Source organism: Bos mutus, chromosome 2 (genome assembly GCF_027580195.1).
Source record: "Bos mutus isolate GX-2022 chromosome 2, NWIPB_WYAK_1.1, whole genome shotgun sequence".
In the NCBI taxonomy this organism is placed as follows: domain Eukaryota; kingdom Metazoa; phylum Chordata; class Mammalia; order Artiodactyla; family Bovidae; genus Bos; species Bos mutus.
Window position 1 is genome coordinate 13381116 of NC_091618.1, and position 20935 is coordinate 13402050.

The 20935-nt window shown below is 53.5% G+C and overlaps 1 protein-coding gene across 1 annotated transcript in view; it reads right to left on the reverse strand.

Moving 5' to 3' along the window:
• Window positions 1-8497: 8497 nt before the first annotated feature.
• The window catches only part of SDC3 (syndecan 3), a 39060-nt gene continuing 26622 nt past the window's right edge, over window positions 8498-20935 (reverse strand). The window contains exons 2-5 of the mRNA XM_070360254.1: window positions 18738-18855; window positions 15997-16610; window positions 13497-13788; window positions 8498-12549 (exon numbers count right to left, since the gene is read on the reverse strand). Of these exons, the coding sequence (XP_070216355.1) occupies window positions 12383-12549; window positions 13497-13788; window positions 15997-16610; window positions 18738-18855 (1191 nt within the window). The 3' untranslated portion in view covers window positions 8498-12382. The remainder of the gene's footprint in view (window positions 12550-13496; window positions 13789-15996; window positions 16611-18737; window positions 18856-20935) is intronic.

Sequence of the window (20935 nt, forward strand, 5' to 3'; positions counted from 1 at the left end):
AGAGAGCATTATTTATCACAGAGCTCCAGTGCCCAGTAATTGTTAGTCTGTGATTAAATAAACATAGCTTCTAATGAAAGGACTTCCCAGGTGGGTTAGCGGTAACGAAACCACCTGCCGATGCAGGAGACGTGGGAGACATGGGTTCGATCCCTGGGTCGGGAAGACCCTCCGGAGGAGGAAATGGCAACCCATTCCAGTATGCTTGCCTGGACAATCCCATGGACAGAGGAGCCTGGAGGGCTATAGTCCATGGGATCGCAAGAGTCAGCCACTTACTGAGCATGCACACACACGTACACAGCCTCTAATGAATCTAACACAGAAATGAGGTTAAGCGCTATTCCTTTCACATCATCAACATTCTAAGGTATCTGATTCCAAGTCTGCCTTCTCCACCCCACCCTGTGAGTTCCCTGAGGGCCAGGACTGTGTGTCTTTTAATTCCATATCCCTGATACCTAGCACTGTGGCTGGCACAGAGCAGCCGTCTATCAATATTGGGCAAATGATTAACAAACTGGAATGACTCATATGAGCTTGAGTTAAGATTGCCTAGGTTCAAATCCCCATTCTACCACGTGTTAGCTATGTAACTTTAGACACTTTAAAGAGACCTCAATTTTCTAATCTGTAAAATGGGCATGTTAATAATATCGACCTCATGGGATTATTACATCTAAATAGAACACTGTATATGAAGGACCAGGCGTACAGCCTGACCAAAAGTAAGTGCCCAATAGTGGTTCATTATTATTATCAATGCTGTTGGGTTGAATTGCATGCTTTATACTCAAGTTTATTGGAGAACACCATGGAGTTATCCAAGATGAGATTATGAGCTAATATTTATCAAGCATTTTCATGTGTCATGTATTAACTAAACCACAGGACTACTCTAAGAGACGGGTACTGTGATAACCCCACTTTGTCCCCACAAGGAAACTGAGGCATGAGGGGTTAACTTGCTTGAAATTACATAGCCGAAGGATAGAGAAGTCATTACGTGAGGAAGAACAGGGAAGCCTGGCATGCTGCAGTCCACAGGGTCATAAAGAGTCTGTCACAAATGAGCAACTGAACAGCAACAACACATAACGGATAAGTAGAGGAGCCAGGATTCAAGCCAGGATGGTGTGGCGTCAGTCCGTTTCTTAACTTATATGCCGCACAGCCACCCTCAAGAAAGCTGGAGGCTGAGCTGGGCCTTGGGGGGCAAGCCACAGGACAGAGCCATCCATGACAGGAAGAAGGACTAAGAACTTTCCCCTTCACACCTTCCTGACAGCCAACCCAGGGACTCTCCTGCAAACCTTCTCTCCTATTCTCTTGCTCATCCGATGACCTCCATCAAGCCCTCCTTTCTCTCAATGCTCCACTTTCCCAGGTCTAAATATTTCTCCCTGGCCTCTCTTCCTCCTCTTTTTGCCCCAAGGACTAACCGTGCCTGGAGAAGGCAATGGCAACCCACTCCAGTACTCTTGCCTGGAAAATCCCATGGACAGAGAAGCCTGGTAGACTGCAGTCCACCGGGTCGCTAAGAGTCGGACACAACTGAGTGACTTCACTTTTATGCATTGGAGAAGGAAATGGCAACCCACTCCAGTATTCTTGCCTGGAGAATCCCAGGGACGGAGGAGCCTGATGGGCTGCCGTCTATGGGGTCGCACAGGGTCGGACACGACTGAAGCGACTTAGCAGCAGTAGCAGCAACTAACCGTGCCTAGGAGTTCTCAGAGTGGGTAACGTTGGAGTAGGGCTTTGAAGGACCCATAGGAGTTTGCCGAAAGTGTAGGTGGGTGGGGGTGGGTCAAGGTTCATTGTACTATTTTCTTATTTATATCCTCAGCCTTCTCAGAATCTCCATGTGCCAATTTCCTCCTCTGTAGACATGAGAGTATTAAGAGTACCTACTGCCTCTCGGTTATTACAAAGATTAAAGGTATTGGTCTGTTTGGGCTGTCATAACCAAATACAGAAGACTGAGTTTCCTAGCATAAACAAGAGCATATTGCACACCTACTGACCTGGGGGGTTCATCTTTCAGTGTCATATCTTTTTGCCTTTTCATATTTAATAAACACCTGCATTTACTAGCTGCTGCTGCTGCTGCTCCACTCGTGTCCGACTCTGTGCGACCCCATAGACGGCAGCCCACCAGGCTCCACTGTCCCTGGGACTCTCCGGGCAAGAACACTGGAGTGGGTTGCCATTTCCTTCTCCAATGCATATACTTACTAGGTGCCATTTGCCACTTTTCTAAATGCCACACACTTTTAAAAGTGCTTAGGCCATGCCCAGCGCACGATAAGTACAATCTACATGTTCTGATTGTTATTACTGTGAAGACCATCACTCTTACTGTTACGCACCTACTGTGTGTCGGTCATTGTGTTGAACACCTAGATCTGTCTCCTCTTTGGAAGAGGAAGCCAAGACTCCAGGACAAGCCAGGAGGAAGCCATTTGTTTTCTCACAGTTCTGGAAGCTGGAAGTCCGAGGTCCAGCTGACACCCTGGCTGGGTTCCAGCGAGGACTCTCTTCCTGGCTTGCAGACGGCTGCCTTGTCACAGTGTCCTCACACAGGCCCTTCCTGTGTGCTCACAGAGGTGAGCGGGGGCACACATGTTTTCTGGGGGCTCTTCTTATCAGGTAAGGACACCATCCTTTTGGACCAGGGCCTTACTCTTATGACCTCATTTAATCTTAACTACTTAGAGGCCCGATCTCCAAATATAGTCACTTTCAGGGGTTAGGGCTTCAGCATATGAATTGTACAGGGCGGTGGTGAATTTAATGCAATTCAGTCCATTGCATTAAATATGCTAATAACACAAAATTCAGATCAGTTCAGTCACTCAGTCGTGTCCAAGTCTTTGTGACCCCATGGACCGCAGCATGCCAAGTTTCCCTGTCCATCACCACCTCCCAGAGTAACTCATGTCCATCGAGTCGGTGATGCCATCCAACCATCTCATCCTCTGTTGTCCCCTTCTCTTGCATTCAATCTTTCCCAGCATCAGGGTCTTTTCCAATGACTCACTTCCTCACATCAGAATATAATCAATCTAATTTCAGTATTGACTATCTGGTGACGTCTATGCATAGAGTCGTCTCTTGTGTTGTTGGAAGAGGGTGTTTGCTATGACCAGTGCATTCTCTTGGCAAAACTCGGTTAGATTTTGCCCTGCTTCATTTTGTACTCCAAGGCCAAACTTGCCTGTAACTCCAGGTATCTCTTGACTTGCTATTTTTGCATTCCAGGCCCCTATAATGAAAAAAAAATCTTTTGGGGGTGTTAGTTCTAGAAGGTCTTATAGTCCTTCATAGAACCATTCAACTTCAGCTTCTTCAGCATTAGTGATTGGGGCATAGACTTGGATTACTGTGATATTGAATGGTTTGCCTTGGAAATGAATGAGATCATTCTGTCATTTTTGAGATTGCACCCAAGTACTGCATTTTGGACTCTTGCTGCCTGTGAGGGCTACTCCATTTCTTCTAAGGGACTCTTGCCCACAGCAGTGGATATAATGGTCATCTGAATTAAATTCACACATTCCAGTCCGTTTTAGTTCACTGATTCCTAAAGTGTCGATGTTCACTCTTGCCATCTCCTGTTTGACCACTTTCAATTTACCTTGATTCATGGACCTAACATTCCAGGTTCCTATGCAATATTGTTCTTTAAGGCATTGGACTTTATCTCCAACATTAGTCACATCTACAACTGGGCGTTGCTTTTGCTTTGGCTCCATCTCTTCATTCTGTCTGGAGTTATTTCTCCACTTTTCTCCAGTAGCATATTGCACACCTACTGACCTGGGGGGTTCATCTTTCAGTGTCATATCTTTTTGCCTTTTCATATTTACTAAGCACCTGCATATACTTACTAGGTGCCATTTGTCACTTTTCTAAATGCCACACACTTTTAAAAGTGCTTAGGTCATGCCCAGCACACGGTAAGTACCATCTACGTGTTCTGTGATTGTTATTACTGTGAAGACCATCACTCTTACTGTTGTGCACCTACTGTGTGTCAGTCATTGTGTTGAACACTTAGATCTGCCTTCTCTTTGGATCCCCACAAACTCTGCAGGAGCCTTCACTGTGTCTATTATGCAGAAGAGGAAGCCAAGACTCCAGGACAAGCCAGAAGGAACTCACTGAGGCTGATGGAGAACCAACTTCTCTCGAGCCTCTTTCAGTATTTCCAGCAAGGTATATAGTAAAGGTCAATCCACTCCAGTACTATTGCCTGGAAAGTCCCACGGACAGAGGAGCCTGGTAGGCTACAGTCCACGGGGTCGCAAAGAGTCGGACATGACTGAGCAGACTTCACTTTCACTTAGACTTGGCCTGAGCCTTGAAAATGGGGGAGAAATGACCAAGTTCAAAGTCCTTCAAAGTGGGAGGAGTCACTCTCAACCAGCCCACCTCCTGAGACTGGTGCGGATGGTAAGCAAGGCCAAGGATCCCCTGGAGAGTACTTCATGAACTATAACACACCACCCATCAGGAAGGGCCATTTCTGTTACTCCCTCTGGCAGAAGGCAAGCACCACTGAGGGAGCCATAGCTGAAGCCACGTCTCTCATCACAGTTTCATGCAAATTCCTTCATCACAGTCATTCGTGAGAGTGAATTTCCATAAAAAAGGAGCGGGTGGGGTCCCTAAAGGAGCTGGCCATCTGGAAGTGGAGGACATCAGGCCAGGGAAAATGTGACATTGCAGGAGCCCAGAGAAGGGATGGGTGAGGGCCAGGGGGCTGGACTTCGAGTCAGAAGAGCCAGCTCTGCATTTCCACAGGGGAGTGTGACCCCTGGCAAGTCTTCATGCCCCCTGGGAATCAATTCCTTTCTTTAATATTTTATTATGAAGAATTTAACATTTAAACTTAGAGTTGACAGAATAATATAGTGAGCCCCCTATGTAGCCTGCTACTCAGCTTGTACAATTATCAACTCAAGTCCTGTCTTACATCCTCCATTCTCCCACCCACGCCTCCCCCATATTTTTTCAGCCAATTCCAGACATCCAATCAGTTCATCTGCCAAATTTTAGTCTGTTTAAAGATAAAGACTCTTTTTAAAAAACATAACTACAGGGCCATTACCACTTCTAAGAACACTGACAATGATTCCCTTATGACAAATATTCATTCAATATACAAATTTCCACTTGCCCCATAATTAACTTTTTTTTTTTAAATAGAATTTGTTGAAACAGGATCCAAATCAAGTTCCCACATGATTTGGTTAACATGCCTTTTAGGCTTATCTATAAAGTCTCTCTCCATCTCTTTCTTTCCCCTTCCTTAGAATTTATTTGTTGAAGAAGCTGGGTCATTTGTCCTATAGAAGTGTCCCACCGTGTGGATTCTGCTCATAGGGCCAACGTCTTTATCTGTTAAGCAAGGGGATCATTCTCTCCAAGAAGTGAGATTATGTCTGCAAGTGGGCTGTGACTCTTGCAAGGCACCCACAGTTGTCATGTGTTAATGTCTCTTCTGAGCCTCTCAATACCCTGTGCTTCTGTTTTTCTGATGATATAGCTGAGATTCAGAGAAGCTTTGTAGCCTGCCCACGCTCACACAGTAGAGGGAGGAAAGGGCGGGTGGAACTGTAAGAACACTGACTCCATGTGGAGGCTCAGACTCGAATCCCACTGCACCCTTTAATAGCTTTATGGCCTCAGGTTTCTGTAAACTTGCAGTTTCTTCATTTGCAAAAAAAAAAAAACAGCCAGGAGGCCAGAACTGCATGAGGCTAAAATGAGTTAATATGAGAAAAACTGGTCTCAGGGTGCCTGGCAGTCAGTGCCTCACTCCATCCCTCTGCTGTCTGCTCTGGCCCAGCCTCCTTCCTCCTTGAGTGCGAATAAGGCCCCCGTGATAAATCTGGACCCTCAGTCTGCCCCATGCACACCCTTAAGCCAGCAGAGACAGGGTGGGCGGCCCTCAGAAGCTGAGCACGCTCTGTTCTTGGGGCAGCTTGGCAAGCAGCTGTGGCCTCTTGGGTTTCAGGAAACAATCCACTATTCTTCCTCCTTCCCCCTCTGTTTGTTGCTCATCCCTGGACCAGGGGGCCCTGAGAGAAATGCTCCAAGTCCCAGCAACTCCCAGCCCATCTGTACATTCTATGTGGATGATTTCCAGGTGTCAGCCTCAGCTTGAACAAGCCTCAGCCTAAATCATCGTTCACTCCAAAGCTGACAATATTTTGATTTCCACCCAGACTCCACGTCATTTATTCATTCAATAGGCAGCAGGCTGGACTCTGCAGATAATGACAATAATAATGACAGCAACAACAGTAGGAATAATGGCCCACCGTTACACAGCACCTGCTGTGTGTCGGGCATGGTTCTGAGCACCATGCCTATGAGGCAGGTACTATTACTGTCCCCATTTTACAGGTGAGAAGACTGAGCACTGTGAGTTGGAATAAGCCACCCAAGGTCCCAGAGCTAGTCAGTGGCAAAGGTAGCATTTGAATAAAGGTTTGCCTATTAAAGACTGACCATACAAAGAGGGACTGGAGTCCTGCAGCATATGGCAGCCGAACTCCACGCTAGTTGCTTTCAATGTTATCTCATTTAATCCTTACAGGGGTCTCCAAATATCGACCTTAATGTTCACATTTACTCGTGAGGAAACAGGCTGAGAGAGGTAGAGCACTGTGCCCAAGTGCACACAGCTGGGTCCTCTTCACCCCAGGATCAGACTCTTTGAGAATACAAGATGCATGTCACTCAAATTCAGATGAGAAGGTGAGGGCGGCACCTGCTGGAAGGGAGATAACTCTAGCCTATAGGAACTCAGGGAGGATGGAACCCACTTCCCAAAGCTTTCTGGAGGAGGGACCACATCAGGAGCTGGGACTTGAATGGTGGCAAACCAACCCCTCACATCATAGCAGGCTTCTAACTGGGGCCCAGTCCTCTGAAAGACCCTCAAGTGACATCGCTGGCTCCTTCACCCCAATTGACAACCATGCCGCCCGAGACTGTCAGGGGCCATGTGGTCTGAGGTCCCAAAGTGAAGACGGGGCCTTGGCGCTTTGATCCTGAACTGTCTGGCGGTAAGAGAGATGCTTGGCAGGGGGTGGTTGGAGATGGTGGCTGAGCAGGAAAGACACCCCCAGACCAGCATCATTACATAGTCATGAGACCTGGCTGGGCTGAGCCCCAATATGTGTAAGTGTCTCCCAGACACCCCCAGACCAGCATCATTACATAGTCATGAGACCCTGGCTATTGGCTCTCTCCCCAATATGTGTAAGTGCTCCCCACGATACACCCCCAGACCAGCATCATTACATAGTCATGAGACCCTGGCTATTGGCTCTCTCCCCAATATGTGTAAGTGCTCCCCACGATGACATAGGGAAGCACTCAAGGAACTTGAGCGAAGGAGGAGGTTGGGGTGGGTAGGATCTTGAACCAAATCCAGGGGCCTCAGTCTCTAACCCACCCCAGAACCATCAGGGCCCCGTGTGAACATCCCACTGCAAGAGGAGTAAATCTCTGGAGGACATGCAGAGGACTCCTTTCGAGGAGGAAAAGTTTTGACCCTGACATTCATACCTGGGGCTATCTCATGGTGAGGGGGCAGAGCACCGTGTGCCTCCAGAGAAAGAAAACACAGGAGATGCAGATTTGGGCTAAAAATAAAGAAGGACTTCTCAACAGGCAGAGTGACCTGCTGGTCTCCAGCATGCACCAAGCCCCTGTTACAAGAGGTATGCGGGCAGCGGCAGGGAAATCCCCCAAGAGGTGCTGAAGAAAGGATTTCTACCCTGAGGAGCCCAGGGCTGGCTCTAACGCCCTCCCAGCTCCATGACCCTGCAACCCCAGGAAGCCATCCGGGCTCCCAGGCCCCAGAACTCCTCCTGGCCCAGGGTTCTGTTCTATTCTAACGCCATTATCCAAGACCCTGTGAGCTGAGGCTGATAGTTCCAGGCCCTCTGCTAAATGTTCCTCCTCTCATAATCCCACTACCTTCCATCTAGGGGGGTGTCGTTAATGCTTAACCCATTTCTCAGGTGAGAACACTGAGGCTCAGGCCAAGCTAAGGCTTAGGCTAAGTCAGAATTAGGAAACGTCACCTGGGTTTGAAACCAGGCCCTTCAGAACCTAAAGACATCTCACCTCAGCCAACTGATTCCAATATCCTGCAGTTTCAGGTTTCTCTCCTTGCGGCCTGAAACCAGCTCTTCCCCTGGGGGTGGACCACAGAGCCCCCAACGCCAGCACGTCCTGGCCCCTGCCCAACCACAGCCCCCATTCAGCCTGGCCGCAGTCAGCTCCGTGGTTTCCTGAACACTCTAAAGCAAGAGCAGCTGTTACCATAATGGTTCCCACGAGGGGTTGTCGGTCAATTTTCTCTGCTTCTCAGTTTCCTTTAAAGGGGGATGTGGCTGAGACCCAAGCGGGGCCACGGACTGCCCCTCCCCAAATGACCTCCATGCTTATCTCACACTCTGACCACAATGCATCATTTCAGCTTAATTTTATTTCCTCTTATAAATGGGCACAGCACGGGAAGTGTTAAAAAAAAGAAAAAAGAAACAGTTCCTTCACAAGGCTGGGACAGGTGAGCACCCACAGTGGGGCAGGTACCTTGGTTTCTTTTTCCAGTCTTTTTCCACCGCTTTTTCCTACTGAAAGTTTTGGCCATGAACTCGGGACAGGTATGGTTAATAAACAGGTTAGGGGGAAGAAGGGGCAGAGAAGGCCTGGGGGAGGGAAGGACAAATTCCCCCCGCCCCAGGCTGGGTTCTTGGAGGATCTGTACAGGAGAAAGGACATGGTGGGAGGCGGGGAGGGGGACACAGTTTTCAGGGGGCTCTCTGGAGCCGCACTGCCTACGAAAAATATTTACATGCATTCACCACACTGGGGCCACCGCACTGAGCTGCCTGCTGGGCACCCGGGGGATGCTGGGGCCACGAGCCCTTTGATGGCGACTCTGGGGCCCAGCCTCAGCATCTCTGTAAATCTGTACACAGTTTGTGGGCTTCTATTTACAGGCAGGAGGCCTGGGGAAGCAAGTCCAGGGTGGTGGCTGGCAGGAGAAGGAATTCAGGAGCGCCAAGAAGTGGTGGCCCCTTCTGCCCTGTGATGCAGAGGTGCATCTGCTCCCTGTGCCCAGGGCCCCAGTCTGGAGGCCTGGACAGATGGCTTTGCCAACCCCAGGTGGGTCTGGCCTGAGCACCCCAAGCCACTGCCCACCAACCTGCCTGGCCTGGGCCCCAGTGATCACCCGTCTGCTTCGTATCAAGGGGACCAACCCTTCCGGGGAGGTACCCCTCTCACCCCCTAGGGAGATAGAGCCTGGGCTCTAGAAGTCACAGTTGGGGGTGGGGGGTGACCCCGGCCCGCCTTGTCCTCTCTGGCAGCTGAGGCCCCAGAGAGGCTGTCAAGCACACAAGCCCCTCTTCCTTTGGAATCGGCCGTGTTTCCTGGAAACACTAGGCCCCTGCAGGACACCTCCCCAGGAGCACCAGGGTGCCTGGGGACATATTTGGGCAGGCCCTGCACGCATCACACCCTATGTCCAGGCAGGGTGACGCCTGCACTCACATCCAGCTCATCCTTTTCACCACCTGCTCTCAGATCGCCGTGCTGGACTTCAACTGTTTTTAAACTTCATGAAGATAAAGCCTGGACATTTGTCTCGGGGCCAGGGCTCAATGAATGAAGCCCTCAGTCTCTTCTCTCCAACGCTAAAGATGCAGAGAAAAGGCATCGGGTGTTGGGTGGCAAAGCCCCAGGCCCCAGGTTAGAGGTTGGCCCACAGAAGGTGAGGAGTCAGGCCTGCTGGGGTCGGGCTGGACCCATGCAGCCCCTCCGAGCCCACTCTAGCCAGCCCAGGCCCTGCTCAGCCGTCCTGTGCTGGACCCCGCCCCCACCAGGGGCTGTGCAGGGGCCATGCCCACTGCTGGGCCTCCAACCCCGGTCCCAGCATCCCTGGATAGTCCAGGTCCTCTCTCCTCCATGCTCCCTGGCTTCTCAGCCTCGGCCTGCCCAGGCCTTCTCACCAGAGCTGCTGCCCCTGACAGCAGCCTGCCAAGGGGCAGGGTAGAGGGAGGGGAGGCTGGGGCTGGCTTTGGTCTCCCTCGTCCCCCAGCCCTTCCGCTCCAGGAACGACTGAGGCCAGGTCACCTCCAACAGATCGTGAGCCTAGGATGCCTCCCCCTGCTCCTGCCCCCGCAAAGACTCGGACCAGGGGGTTCCTCACAAGCCTCCAGGCCTTGCCAAGGTAGCCCATTGGTCTGAGAGATGGAGCCTCAGCCTGGGAAGACGGTAGAAAAGACAGGCTGCAGGAGCTCCCTGGAACCTCACCGCCTCAGGCACCCTCAGCTCTCACCCTGCAGAAGTCTCCCGCCAGCAAGTCTTCAAAAGGGAACAGAAATAAAACCCGGCTTTCTGACTTTAACACCAGGGTGTGGGTAAGGGGTGGAGGGGTGAGCCCCAGCCACCCACGACTCAGACCACATCCCTTGGCTCCAAGACCCCTCTCAAAGCACAGCCCCCTGGGAGATTTGTGACCCCACATTTAAAATATCTACAGAAGTGGCCCCATTTGAAGGGTAACAAAGAAGAGGGAGGCAGGCTGGAGCCTGGGATACCCCCAACCCCCCCTGTCCTCAGCCCTCAGCCAGGGACAGTGTCTGGATGGACTGCTTCTGCTGCAGCCAGCAGAAACATCAGGTTGTCTGGCCAAATGCATGGGCACAGGTCCACCGGAAGGTCCCCAAGAAGGCCCAGGGGTGGGGCTGAGGTGGACCTGGTGAGGCCAAAGGGAGAGGGGCAGAGGGCCCAGGCGCCAGGCCCACCCTCACAGGCACTTTGGAGACTTGTGTCCTGGGAGGCAGAGTCGACCCCCTAGCTCAGAGCAAGAGGAGGATGGAAGGAGACCAGGAGCCTCACCACATGCCCCCTCCCCACCAGGAGCCTTTGGTCCTGGGAGACCCAAGCCCCCTCTCCAGCCCAAGACTGAATTCCAGGAACCAGCCTGCCTTCCTCAGCAAGTGGGGAACTTAGCCCCCAACCAAGCCCTTTGCAGGCTACAGAGGGGAGGGAGCAGGTAGGGTGAAGCCAGGTTCAGCGGGTGTGCAAGGCCCTGAGGGGGCTTGTGGCCATGCCCCCCACACTACACTTAATTCCAGGAAAGGCAAGTGTCCAAGCGTGACAGCAGGGCTGTATGGGTGTGGGTGAGATTGTGCACCCAAATGGGATTGTGTCTGATTCGCTGGGGTTCAGTGGCGATGTGGTTGGTAAGGGGTCATGAAGGCTGAGCGTGATGGGGCAAGTCGGGGACCCAATATGGGCTGATTGTTTCGGCCTAATTGCACCCTCCCCAGTGAGCCTGAAAGCTGGACGTGTGGTGTCAGAGTGTATGTGGGTGGGCAGGAGTAGGGGTGGCAGGATGGCAGAGAGAGAGGCAGGCCACACCGTTACCATTAGGTTATGATGATCAGTGACTTGCATTGTCATAAGCATTTGGGGCGGGGGGAGGGCACATAAGAAACACATGAGAATAAACATCTTTGGAAGAATGTGTGTGTCTGTGACATATCTGGATTAGCCAGGTGGTCAAGATGGCATGTGATTTTGTCATTGCGTGCTTTTCTGTGTGTGTGTGTGACAATACATGTAACCATGTGAGAGACAGTGTCTGTGCAGAGTCCACTAGGAAGAAGGAGGTGCAAACCCCTCCTCACCAGTGGCTGCCAGAACACTCTCAGGAAGCTAGGGCAGACCAGGAAGGAAGTGAAGCCTATGGGTTTCATGTACATTGAGCAGAGGTGAGGGAAAATGACCCCACAACCCCAGAGTGGCCAGGACAAAACAGGCTGGTGGGTGAGGGGTACCGTCTCACCCAGGCAGAGAGTGAGCCTGGGACAGGAGCAACAGGGTGCAGTGTCCCAACGATTTCAAGGGCTGGGCTTGCCAAATGCTTGTCCTGGAAACCAGCCGGAGTGCCTCTCTGCCTCCAAAAGGAAACCTCAGCCAGCCCCGTGGGGCCAGATTGGGGCTGAAGTCCCACCCCTTCGTCCACCAGCCAATCAGGAGTTCCCTTCCTCCTGTCCATCTGATGTGAGGTCCTAAAGCCCCAAGCTGGTGGTGGGGGGAGGAGTATGTGGAACAAGTGATGAGCTCATAAGGGCACAGTCTGGAGCAGACGGCAGTGCCCCCTGTCCCTTGGGGAAGAGCTGCGTGAAGCTGGCAGTCTGGGCAGACCTTGGGAGGGTGGCAGAGATGAAGTGGGGCCAGGATGTCTCCCAGGCCCAGTCCCAGGCCGGGGCTGGGGGTGCCAGGCCAGGGACTGGATGTAGGGGTGGCGCTGAGGCTACAGGGAGGCACTCTGGCTCCGCTAGGCGTAGAACTCCTCTTGCTTGTCAGGCTTCTGGTATGTGACGCTCGCCTGCTTGGGCTCCTCCAGCGTGTAGCTGCCCTCATCCTTCTTCTTCATGCGGTAGATGAGCAGGGTGACCAGGAAGGCAGCAAAGAGGGCGCCTACAACCCCGCCCACGATCACAGCTGCAGAGAAAGAGGGCAAAGGTCAAGGCCACAGGAAGGGCAAGACATGCTTAGAGCCTGAGAAAAAGGCAGAGGGTCCTTGCAGGTAGAAGCAAGAATCGGGAGAGAGCTGGGAATCTCAAACCTGAGCCCAGAGTTGGAGTGAAATTTGGAGTCAATGCTAAAACACCAGTACTGGCTGCCACTGATTCTCCTCACTTCAGCCTGGCACTGTTCTAATCATATGAACACGTGGAATCTTCATACAGTGCTACTAGGGAGGTGCCGTGCTAAGGTCCTCATCAAATGAAAGATGCCATCAGTGAGAAGATGCTCCAGGATTGTATATGCCCTTAGGAAAGAAAAAACTCTGCCATCTAAACTAGGACACATCCCAACTGCACAGCAGTTAACATGAACACACGTGTGCTGAGACTGGTTAAGAGCAAAATGATAACACCCGTTTTGTAGACGAGGAAAAAGCGTGCCCGGAAAGGTGAAGGACCTGCCCAAGGCCACGCTGCTCATAAGTGGGGAACAGGGTTTGGACCACAAATCCGGAGACTCTTCAGGAGAGAAAGCCAAGGGCAGGTCCTCGGGGCTGGTATCAAGGGTGGGAGCACATCAAGCCAAGGATGGGGCCCTAGATTAGGATCCAGGGGATAAGGCCCAGGAGGGGTAAACCAGCATGGCCCAGGGAGGTCAAGGGCAGGGTCTGAGAAGAGGCCAGAGGGTGCTGGGGAAAGTGCGAGAAGTAGGACAAAGTCAGGGTCAGACTCTGGGATCAGAAGGGTCAGAAGAGGAACTAGAGGGTGAGTCCTGGGGTCCCCAGATCCCCAGCTTTCCCCTCCTAGAAAACTAGGCTCCTAGAAAACCCACACCCTACCCTCCCTTCTGGGTTCCTAGGGGGAAAACTGAGGCCCCACCAGCAACCCCCCTCTGGGCTCCTCCCAGGCCCCAAGTCTCACCTACGAGCACCTCCTTCCGCTCCAGGATGCTCTTCTGGGGCAGCTGAGCCGCCGAGCTGCCTGAGTCGATGGCATTGTCCAGGAGGCCAGGGCCTGGGTGGGCACCCTTGGGCAGCGTCCCTGGCGGAGGTGATGGCTTGGCCTCGGCCCCACCCACAGCCACCACTTCATTGGCTGTGTCTGGCTGTGTGGTCTCTTCCTCTGACAGCTCAAAGTCCCCACTGGGTCCCCCGCTCACTGGCATCTCTGGCTCGTCCCGGATGGTGGTCAGGAAGGACTCTGGAGTTGGGGTCTGTAGGGAGGGTAGCATGAGCCCAGGAGCCAGGCCCAGCACCCCTGCCACAGGGCAGCCATACACACATGCACACCAGCCCTCTGCCACCACTCCACTTCCCTAGGAGGGCGCACACTAGGCACTCACCAGAGGCCAGGCACTGTGCTAAGCACATCATGGGCCTTTTCCCTCACAATATTCCCATTAAGAAGGTATTAGTGCCCCTACATTACAGAGTAGGAAATAGGCTCAGAGAGGTTAAATGACTTGCCCAAGGACACACAGCTAGTTAAGTGGTAGAAGCAGAACTAAAATCCAGATCTGTCCAACTCCAGAATATGTGTCCCTAACCAATACACTACACTACACTACCTCTGTTATCCTGGCCACATCCTGGTCCCCATCCCATCTCCATCCCGTCCTTCTCCAGCTGCCTTTGTAATAATCCTTAGCAGATTACTGTCAGGGACTGTTGTCTGGGGACAGCTAGGTGCAGACTTTAAATACTTGGGCCTGATCCTCAATCCATGTGCCTGGGGCAAGGGTGAGTCCCTTAGCCCGAAGGTCAGTCCAGTAAGTAAGTGTAAATTGCTCAGTCATGCCCAACTCTTTGCGACCCCATAGACTGCAGCCCACCAGGCTCCTCTGTCCATGAGATTTTACAGGCAAGGATACTGGAGTGGGTTGCCATTTCCTTCTCCAGGGGATCTTCCCGACCTAGGGATTGAACCCGGGTCTCCTGCACTGCAGGCAGATTCTTTACCAACTGAGCTACAAGGGAAACCCCAAGGTCAATCCAAGAGCACCACAAATCTCAATGGCTCCCAGCATCTGGAGGCAGGATCCCAACTAGAGTTGGGATCACAGCAAGGATGGAGCTGCTTCACAGGTGCGCATGGAGAGAGTGGGTCCGGTGTCCAGGCCCAGGAAAGGCCATGCACATGCCCAGAGGCTGCACCCGCGACCTGCTCTCCGTGCCCCAGCACTGCGTCCCCAGCCTGCCTGGCCAAGCATCCGTGAAACACCAGGTTCCCCTAGCTGCTCAGAGCAGCCTGGAGCAGGGCCTGTGTTCCGCAGGGGCTGGCTGGGGAGTCAGACGGGCTATGCTGACCCAAAGGCAGCTCCACAGCCTGAGGGGTTCTCCTCCATGAAGCAGAGGCAAAGGGCTTTGGTACCCTAGTCAATGTGACTACATCCCCTCCTTGCCCAGCAGCGCCAGCAAGGATCAGGCTACTTCTCCCACTTCCTTGATCCCCTCCCCATCCTGGCATTCCTGGTATCCTCATCCTCTTCCCTGAAACACCACCCTCATCCATAACACCCCAAACATACACACATATACACACCCTAGAGCTGACTGCCAGGTTCAAATCCTGACTCTGCCACTGCTGCCTGTGAAGGCTTGGAAAGTGGCCCCACCTTAAGGGAGGATGGTGGCAATGCCCCCCACCCTGCTCCTGTGGGGTAGGCATGAGAGGGAGAAGAGATGGTGGCACAGGTAAGTGTCTAGCACTGCGCCTCCACCCAGGCAGTACTCCATGAACGTGACCTGCAGTATTCCTCTCCCACCGCCCAGCTCTTAATCCCCCTCAGCTGGATAATAACAACAATGATGATGATGATGGTGGTGGTGGTGATAACAAAAGTGAAACTTTTTGCTTGTTTAGTATTGCCAGCCACTGCTCTAAGAACCTTGGCTCTGTTGGGAAAGTTAATTCTCACAACCCTGCGATTTGCATTCTATTCTTTTCTCCTTTTCACAGATAAGGAAACAAAGGTATAAAAAGGATCAGTGACTTCCTGAAGTCAAATGGTGGCAGAAGCATTCCAATCCTGGCTGCAGGGCTCCTGAGTCTGTGCTTTTAACCAGAACACACAGGCCCCTAGCCCCTGGTCCCTGCCCCTTTTAACACTCCCATCCTCCCAGTTCCTTCCCCATTAATGTCTTCATCTAACATCTAAAGACCCAAGCCCAGTCCCTCTTCCATCCCCATCCATCTCGACCTCTGTCCTCATCCTGTGACTCACCCCCAGCCCTGGCCTCACACCTCTCTCAGCCTCCCGCTCCCTGTCTGGCTCACCTCCAGAACCTCCTAGATCTCACCCCTGTCCAGCTCCATCCTCCTCCCCCACCCTACCTGCCCCCCACCCTCCCACCACCCACCCCCCAGCCCCGACCCACCCTCCTCTGCTCTGTGACTCCCTGTGCTCTCCACACTGGCTCACCTGAGCCACCTCCGTGGGTCCAGGGGCAGTGGTCCCCAGGGGCAGGGTGCTCTTCTCAGGGATATCAGGCTTCTGGGTGGTAGCCGGCCTGGGAAGGGCCCTTGGCCTGGAGGTAGCTGTGCTGACCAGCCTGGGCGTTGGGGCCTCTGTGTCCAAGACAGCCACCGTGGTGGGAGGTGAGGGCACCGCTGGGGTGGTGGCCCGGGCTGTGGCCGCTGTGGTCAGTGGCAGAGGCAGAAGCCTCCGTACGCCGGTGGTCCTTACGACAGAGGTGGTGGCCGCAGACGGGGGCGCCGCAGGGATGCTGGGCACGGCGGTGGCCACTGTGGCGGGCACTGTGGCCACTGTCGGGGGCCCTGTGGTGGTGGCAGTGGTGGTAGCCGTAGGGGTGGAGACGGTGGTGGCTCTCTGGCTGGGCTCTTCTGGCACCTCTGTCACCAGTGGGGGGCTGGTGGCTGGCTCCGGGGTGGGGCGCTCAGAGGGGAGCTCTTCAAACGGGGTGCCCACAGGCTGGATGTCCATGGTGGGCAGCACTGCGGGGGTGGTGGACATTGCCAGGGCGACATCTGGGCTGAACCGCATGGCTGTCTCAATGCCCGATTCCTGCTCAAAGTCTGAGGGGGTGGGGGAGGGGGAGAAGGAGAGAGCTAGGAAGCTGGGTGATTTGAGGGCATGAGGATCCCAGATAAGCAACAGCCATCAAGATGGGAGGCTCCCAACCCTCACCCTTTGCATAATTTTCCCAAGACAAGAGGAGGGAAAGGAGGAAGGCACAGTCTGGTCAAAGCTTACCAGCTGACTGATGGGGCTAGTGATGCTTGCCAACTCCTCTCTGCCTAGCCAAAAATTCTAAGGGACCACCTCTTCCAGGAAGTCTTCCCTGACTATTCCAGCCCACCCAGTCTGGAGCTTTTCTAGCAGACTGAATCTAGGCAGTGGCAACTCAGGCCCTACTAGCTTCAGATCTTGCTGGAGGTTGCAGGCAGGGGACAGGAGGATGGCTGTGGCATTCTGGGAAGAGTCAGACATGCGTACAAGCTACATGAGTACCCCCAGGGGCACAAGCACACAGCAAGAAGGAGAACAAGCCCCTCCCACAGAAGCTGCTAGAGCAATCTGGACTCCAAACCCAAACAGGTGAAGGGAGGGCCTTGGGAGAAAATAAGGAGAGAGAAAGATAAGCCATACCAGCTCCCAGGGAGGACTGAACCAGGCAGAGGAGGGCTAGGGAGGAGCCTGAGAGGTGTGGAAGTAGAGATGTTACCAACCATCAGGATGGATTTTTATGAAGATTCTCACAAGATTTATAACTCACAAGATGCTTAAAGGAATGGGCTAAAGTGAGGAGACTAGAGGCGAGGGGCTGTAGGTGGCCAGCTCCAAAGCATACAGACTCCCAGCATTTCATTAGACTCCACCTGCCCCCTCCAGGGCCCCAGTCTCAACACACACCCCTTTTTACTACCAGTTGCAGAGCTTCATCTCTGTGCCAGGCCCTGACGTCTTAAACTGAAGCCTTCCAGAGGCTCGGCGAGTGTAAGCGGGTGCCAAGTCGCTTCAGTCCTATCTGACTCTTTGCGACCCTGTGGACTGTAAGCCTGCCAGGCTCCTCTGTCCAGGGGATTCTCCAGGCAAGAATACTGAAGTGGGTTGCCGTGCCCTCCTCCGGGGAACCTTCCCCATCCAGGGGTCAAACCAGCCTTTCTTAATGTCTCCTGCATTTGTAGGTAGGTTCGTAACCACTTGCCACCCGGGAAGAGCCCCCAGAGGCTCCGAGAAGAAGGCAAATTTATCACCATTTACAGATAAGAATACAGACTCAGGGAGGAAAAACGGCTAAAGACAGAACAGCCATTAGGTAGAGAAACTGGGATTCAACTTAGCGTGCCTCGCTTATCTCAGGCTACTCTGGGGCCTTTCTGGGCGGGGCAATGGAACTGGTTTGTCCCAGGCACCACTGGAGGCCCCTACTGTTTTTCCGTCACTGTCCTAACCCCGCCCTTGGCCACCGCTGATTGGACAGAAGGGGGCCACCTGACCCAAGTTGAGCCAATCAAATGGTCTCTGCTCACTGCACCTGAAAAGTTGACCACTAAGTTCCTCCACGGAGAAGGCAATGGCGCCGCAATCCAGTACTCTCGCCTGGAAAATCCCATGGGCAGAGGAGCCTGGTAGGCTGCAGTCCATGGGGTCGCGAAGAGTCGGACACGACTGAGCGACTTCACTTTCACTTTTCACTTTCATGCAATGGAGAAGGAAATGGCAACCCACTCCAGTGTTCTTGCCTGGAGAATCCCAGGGACGGGGAGCCTGGTAGGCTGCCGTCTATGGGGTCGCACAGAGTCGGACACGACTGAAGCGACTTAGCAGCAGACTTAGCAGCAAGTTCCTCCAAGTGGCCACAACAGTATGAAACCCGGGTTACTGAGAAGCATCTGTGTTCCTTGACAGAGGCTGGAGGTCTGCAGGGAGACCCAAACAGTGCACAGAGAGAGGCAAAGACAGAGAAACTGGGAGTGCTGGGCTCCTTAAGGCCCCGGTTCCACCCCGGGGGAGGACAGCCTGCCCTTTACGTGCTTAAGGTCCAGGAGCTGCTTCTGAATGACCTCTCCCTCCCCCACCCCAGGTTTAAGCGAGCCTACCCTACGAAGGCTCCTCTTCCTTGCCATCAAAACCTCGGATGGGGCACTGGAGAGAGACTGGTACCGCTGACATGTAGGAAAAGGGAAGGGCGTACTTACAGCCGGAGCCCGACCCAGAGTAGAGGTCATCCAGCTCGTCATCGGGGAAGGAGTCGTCATCCCCAGAGCCCTCGAGGTCCACGGGCCTCTCGAAGTTCTCACTGCGCCAGCGCTGGGCCTGCAGAGGGCAGAGTTGCGCACAGGGCTCAGCACCTGAGGCCAGCGGCCTGGAAACGCCCAGAGGAGCACCCGGCACTCTCCAAGGCCCAGTGACAGTGGAGGGACAGCATCAGATGTGGCCTCCAGAAGCAAACAGGGAGCTGCGGTAGGCCGGATCACCACTTCCTGCCTTGTCAGGGTGCTGTGAGCACGCAGTGGGCCAATATGTGCTGAGCTCACCTCAAAGCAGCAGGTGCTCAGCACAGGGCAGCCCCATCGGCCCCCTTCCACAGCTGAGAAGACTGAGGCCCCACTGCCCCAGGTCACCAGACAGCACGTGATGTGCTGAGACCCAGACTCTGCTAGGGATGCAGTGCCTCGCACCTCAAAATCCCAAAGGCAGGACCATTCGTCCCATCAGGCAGACAGAGGTGTTGGGGAAGCCTGGGGCTCTAGGAGGGAAGAAACTTGGGTAACGGGGGAGGGAGAGAAGAGAGTGGAGTTCCTGGCTCTGGCCTTCCCCAAAACAAAGTCAGCTCCCTCCGTCTAAACCTCCCTCCAAAGTATTTCATTGCCCAGAGTCAGCTCAGGGCGTGGATGCCACTTCTACGTCTGCCAACAAGGGTCTCCTGGGCGTCTGCCGGGGTGAGGGGTCCAGCCCTCCAGGTCCAAGACTCTTCCCAGAATCAGAACCTGGGAAGGTGGGGTGCTGTGGCTCCTGGGCCCAGACCATCCCTCCCGCCCCACTGCAACCCCGGCCTGAGAGCCAGCACTAAGGACATCCAAGACAGGAGCGCAAACCTGGATCCAGACTGAGCCCCGCCACAGTCCCTGCGTCCAGAGAGCTTTCAGAGAAGATGAGCTGGTGCTCAGCTCTAGAGGGTTATTAGCACCTGGGTCTTAAACAATTGAACTAGAGAGAAAAAAAAGAAATAGAGGAAGGCATCTCAAGCAGGGGGACCCGAATAAGCAAAGGCTCCAAGGTGAGGAAGTAGAGCCTGTGCCCTCAGAGCTGGGTCTGGGGGCCTCATCCAGGGTCCCTCAGAACCCCTGCAGTCACTGCAGTCCAGTCACCCGGTCCCCGTCTGCTCCTGGAACATGCCTGCCTGGTGTCTCCTGCCTCCTTAACTCATGCTGTTCCCTCCACCTGGAACACTCTTCCCTCCCATCCTCTCATCCTCCAACTTCCCACCAGCTACCTTTCACTCCCCATCCGTTCTTCCGAGAAGCCCTCCTACTTTGAGCTTTCAGAGCATCCATCCAGTGCTTCTGAATTCACATCTCTCACCACTTGTGAGCTGGGCAGGCATGGGTATATACTTCTTCTGTGACCGTGCCCACTCCCAGTAAACTATACCTTGATGGAGCAGGACCCTGTCAGACACACAGTGGGTATCAGCAAGTATCTGGGAAGGAATGGGCTTGGTGTTGGAGGATGCAATTCCTGGGTAGTGGGGGTGGGGGTGGCGGTGGGTGCAGGACAGGCCAGAGTTGAGTTTGGGGAAGCCCCATCACAGGCTCTCAGGGCTCGGCTGGCAACTTTTCTCTTGGAAACTGGTCAGGTTTTATTCTGACTGCATGTCAGAATGTTGTAAAAACAGTACTCAGCAGTTTAGAAGGTCTGACGTGGAGTCTGAATACCCCTACTGTTTGACTGACATGGGAGCCACGGAAGGTATGTTAGCAGGAGACGGGCTAGCTCAGCATCACGACCTGTGCTCAGCCTGTCACAACCCTGTCCCTGACAGCCCCCTCCTGGAGTTCCTGTGGAGCTAGAGAAAGGATCCTGATCCTGGCTTCCAGGCCCAAGCCTCGACCACCTGCTCTAAAGCCCTACCCAGGCCAGGCAGGGCAGGAGGCCAGGGCGGGGAGCCAGGAGATTCCCCCCAGCATACGCGTCACCCTCCCCCCAACACACATACACACACAGTCTCAAAGTAATGAATTAATCAGTATTTACTTGCTACCAGTGAGTCATGGAGTGGAACAATTAGAGTAATTGCTCCGTGACTAATTGCCGGGTCTTCCTCCGTTTTAGACATTTCAGGAGCTCAGAGCAGCTACCATCCAACCTTCCCGAGTTGCCATCTCTGCTCCCA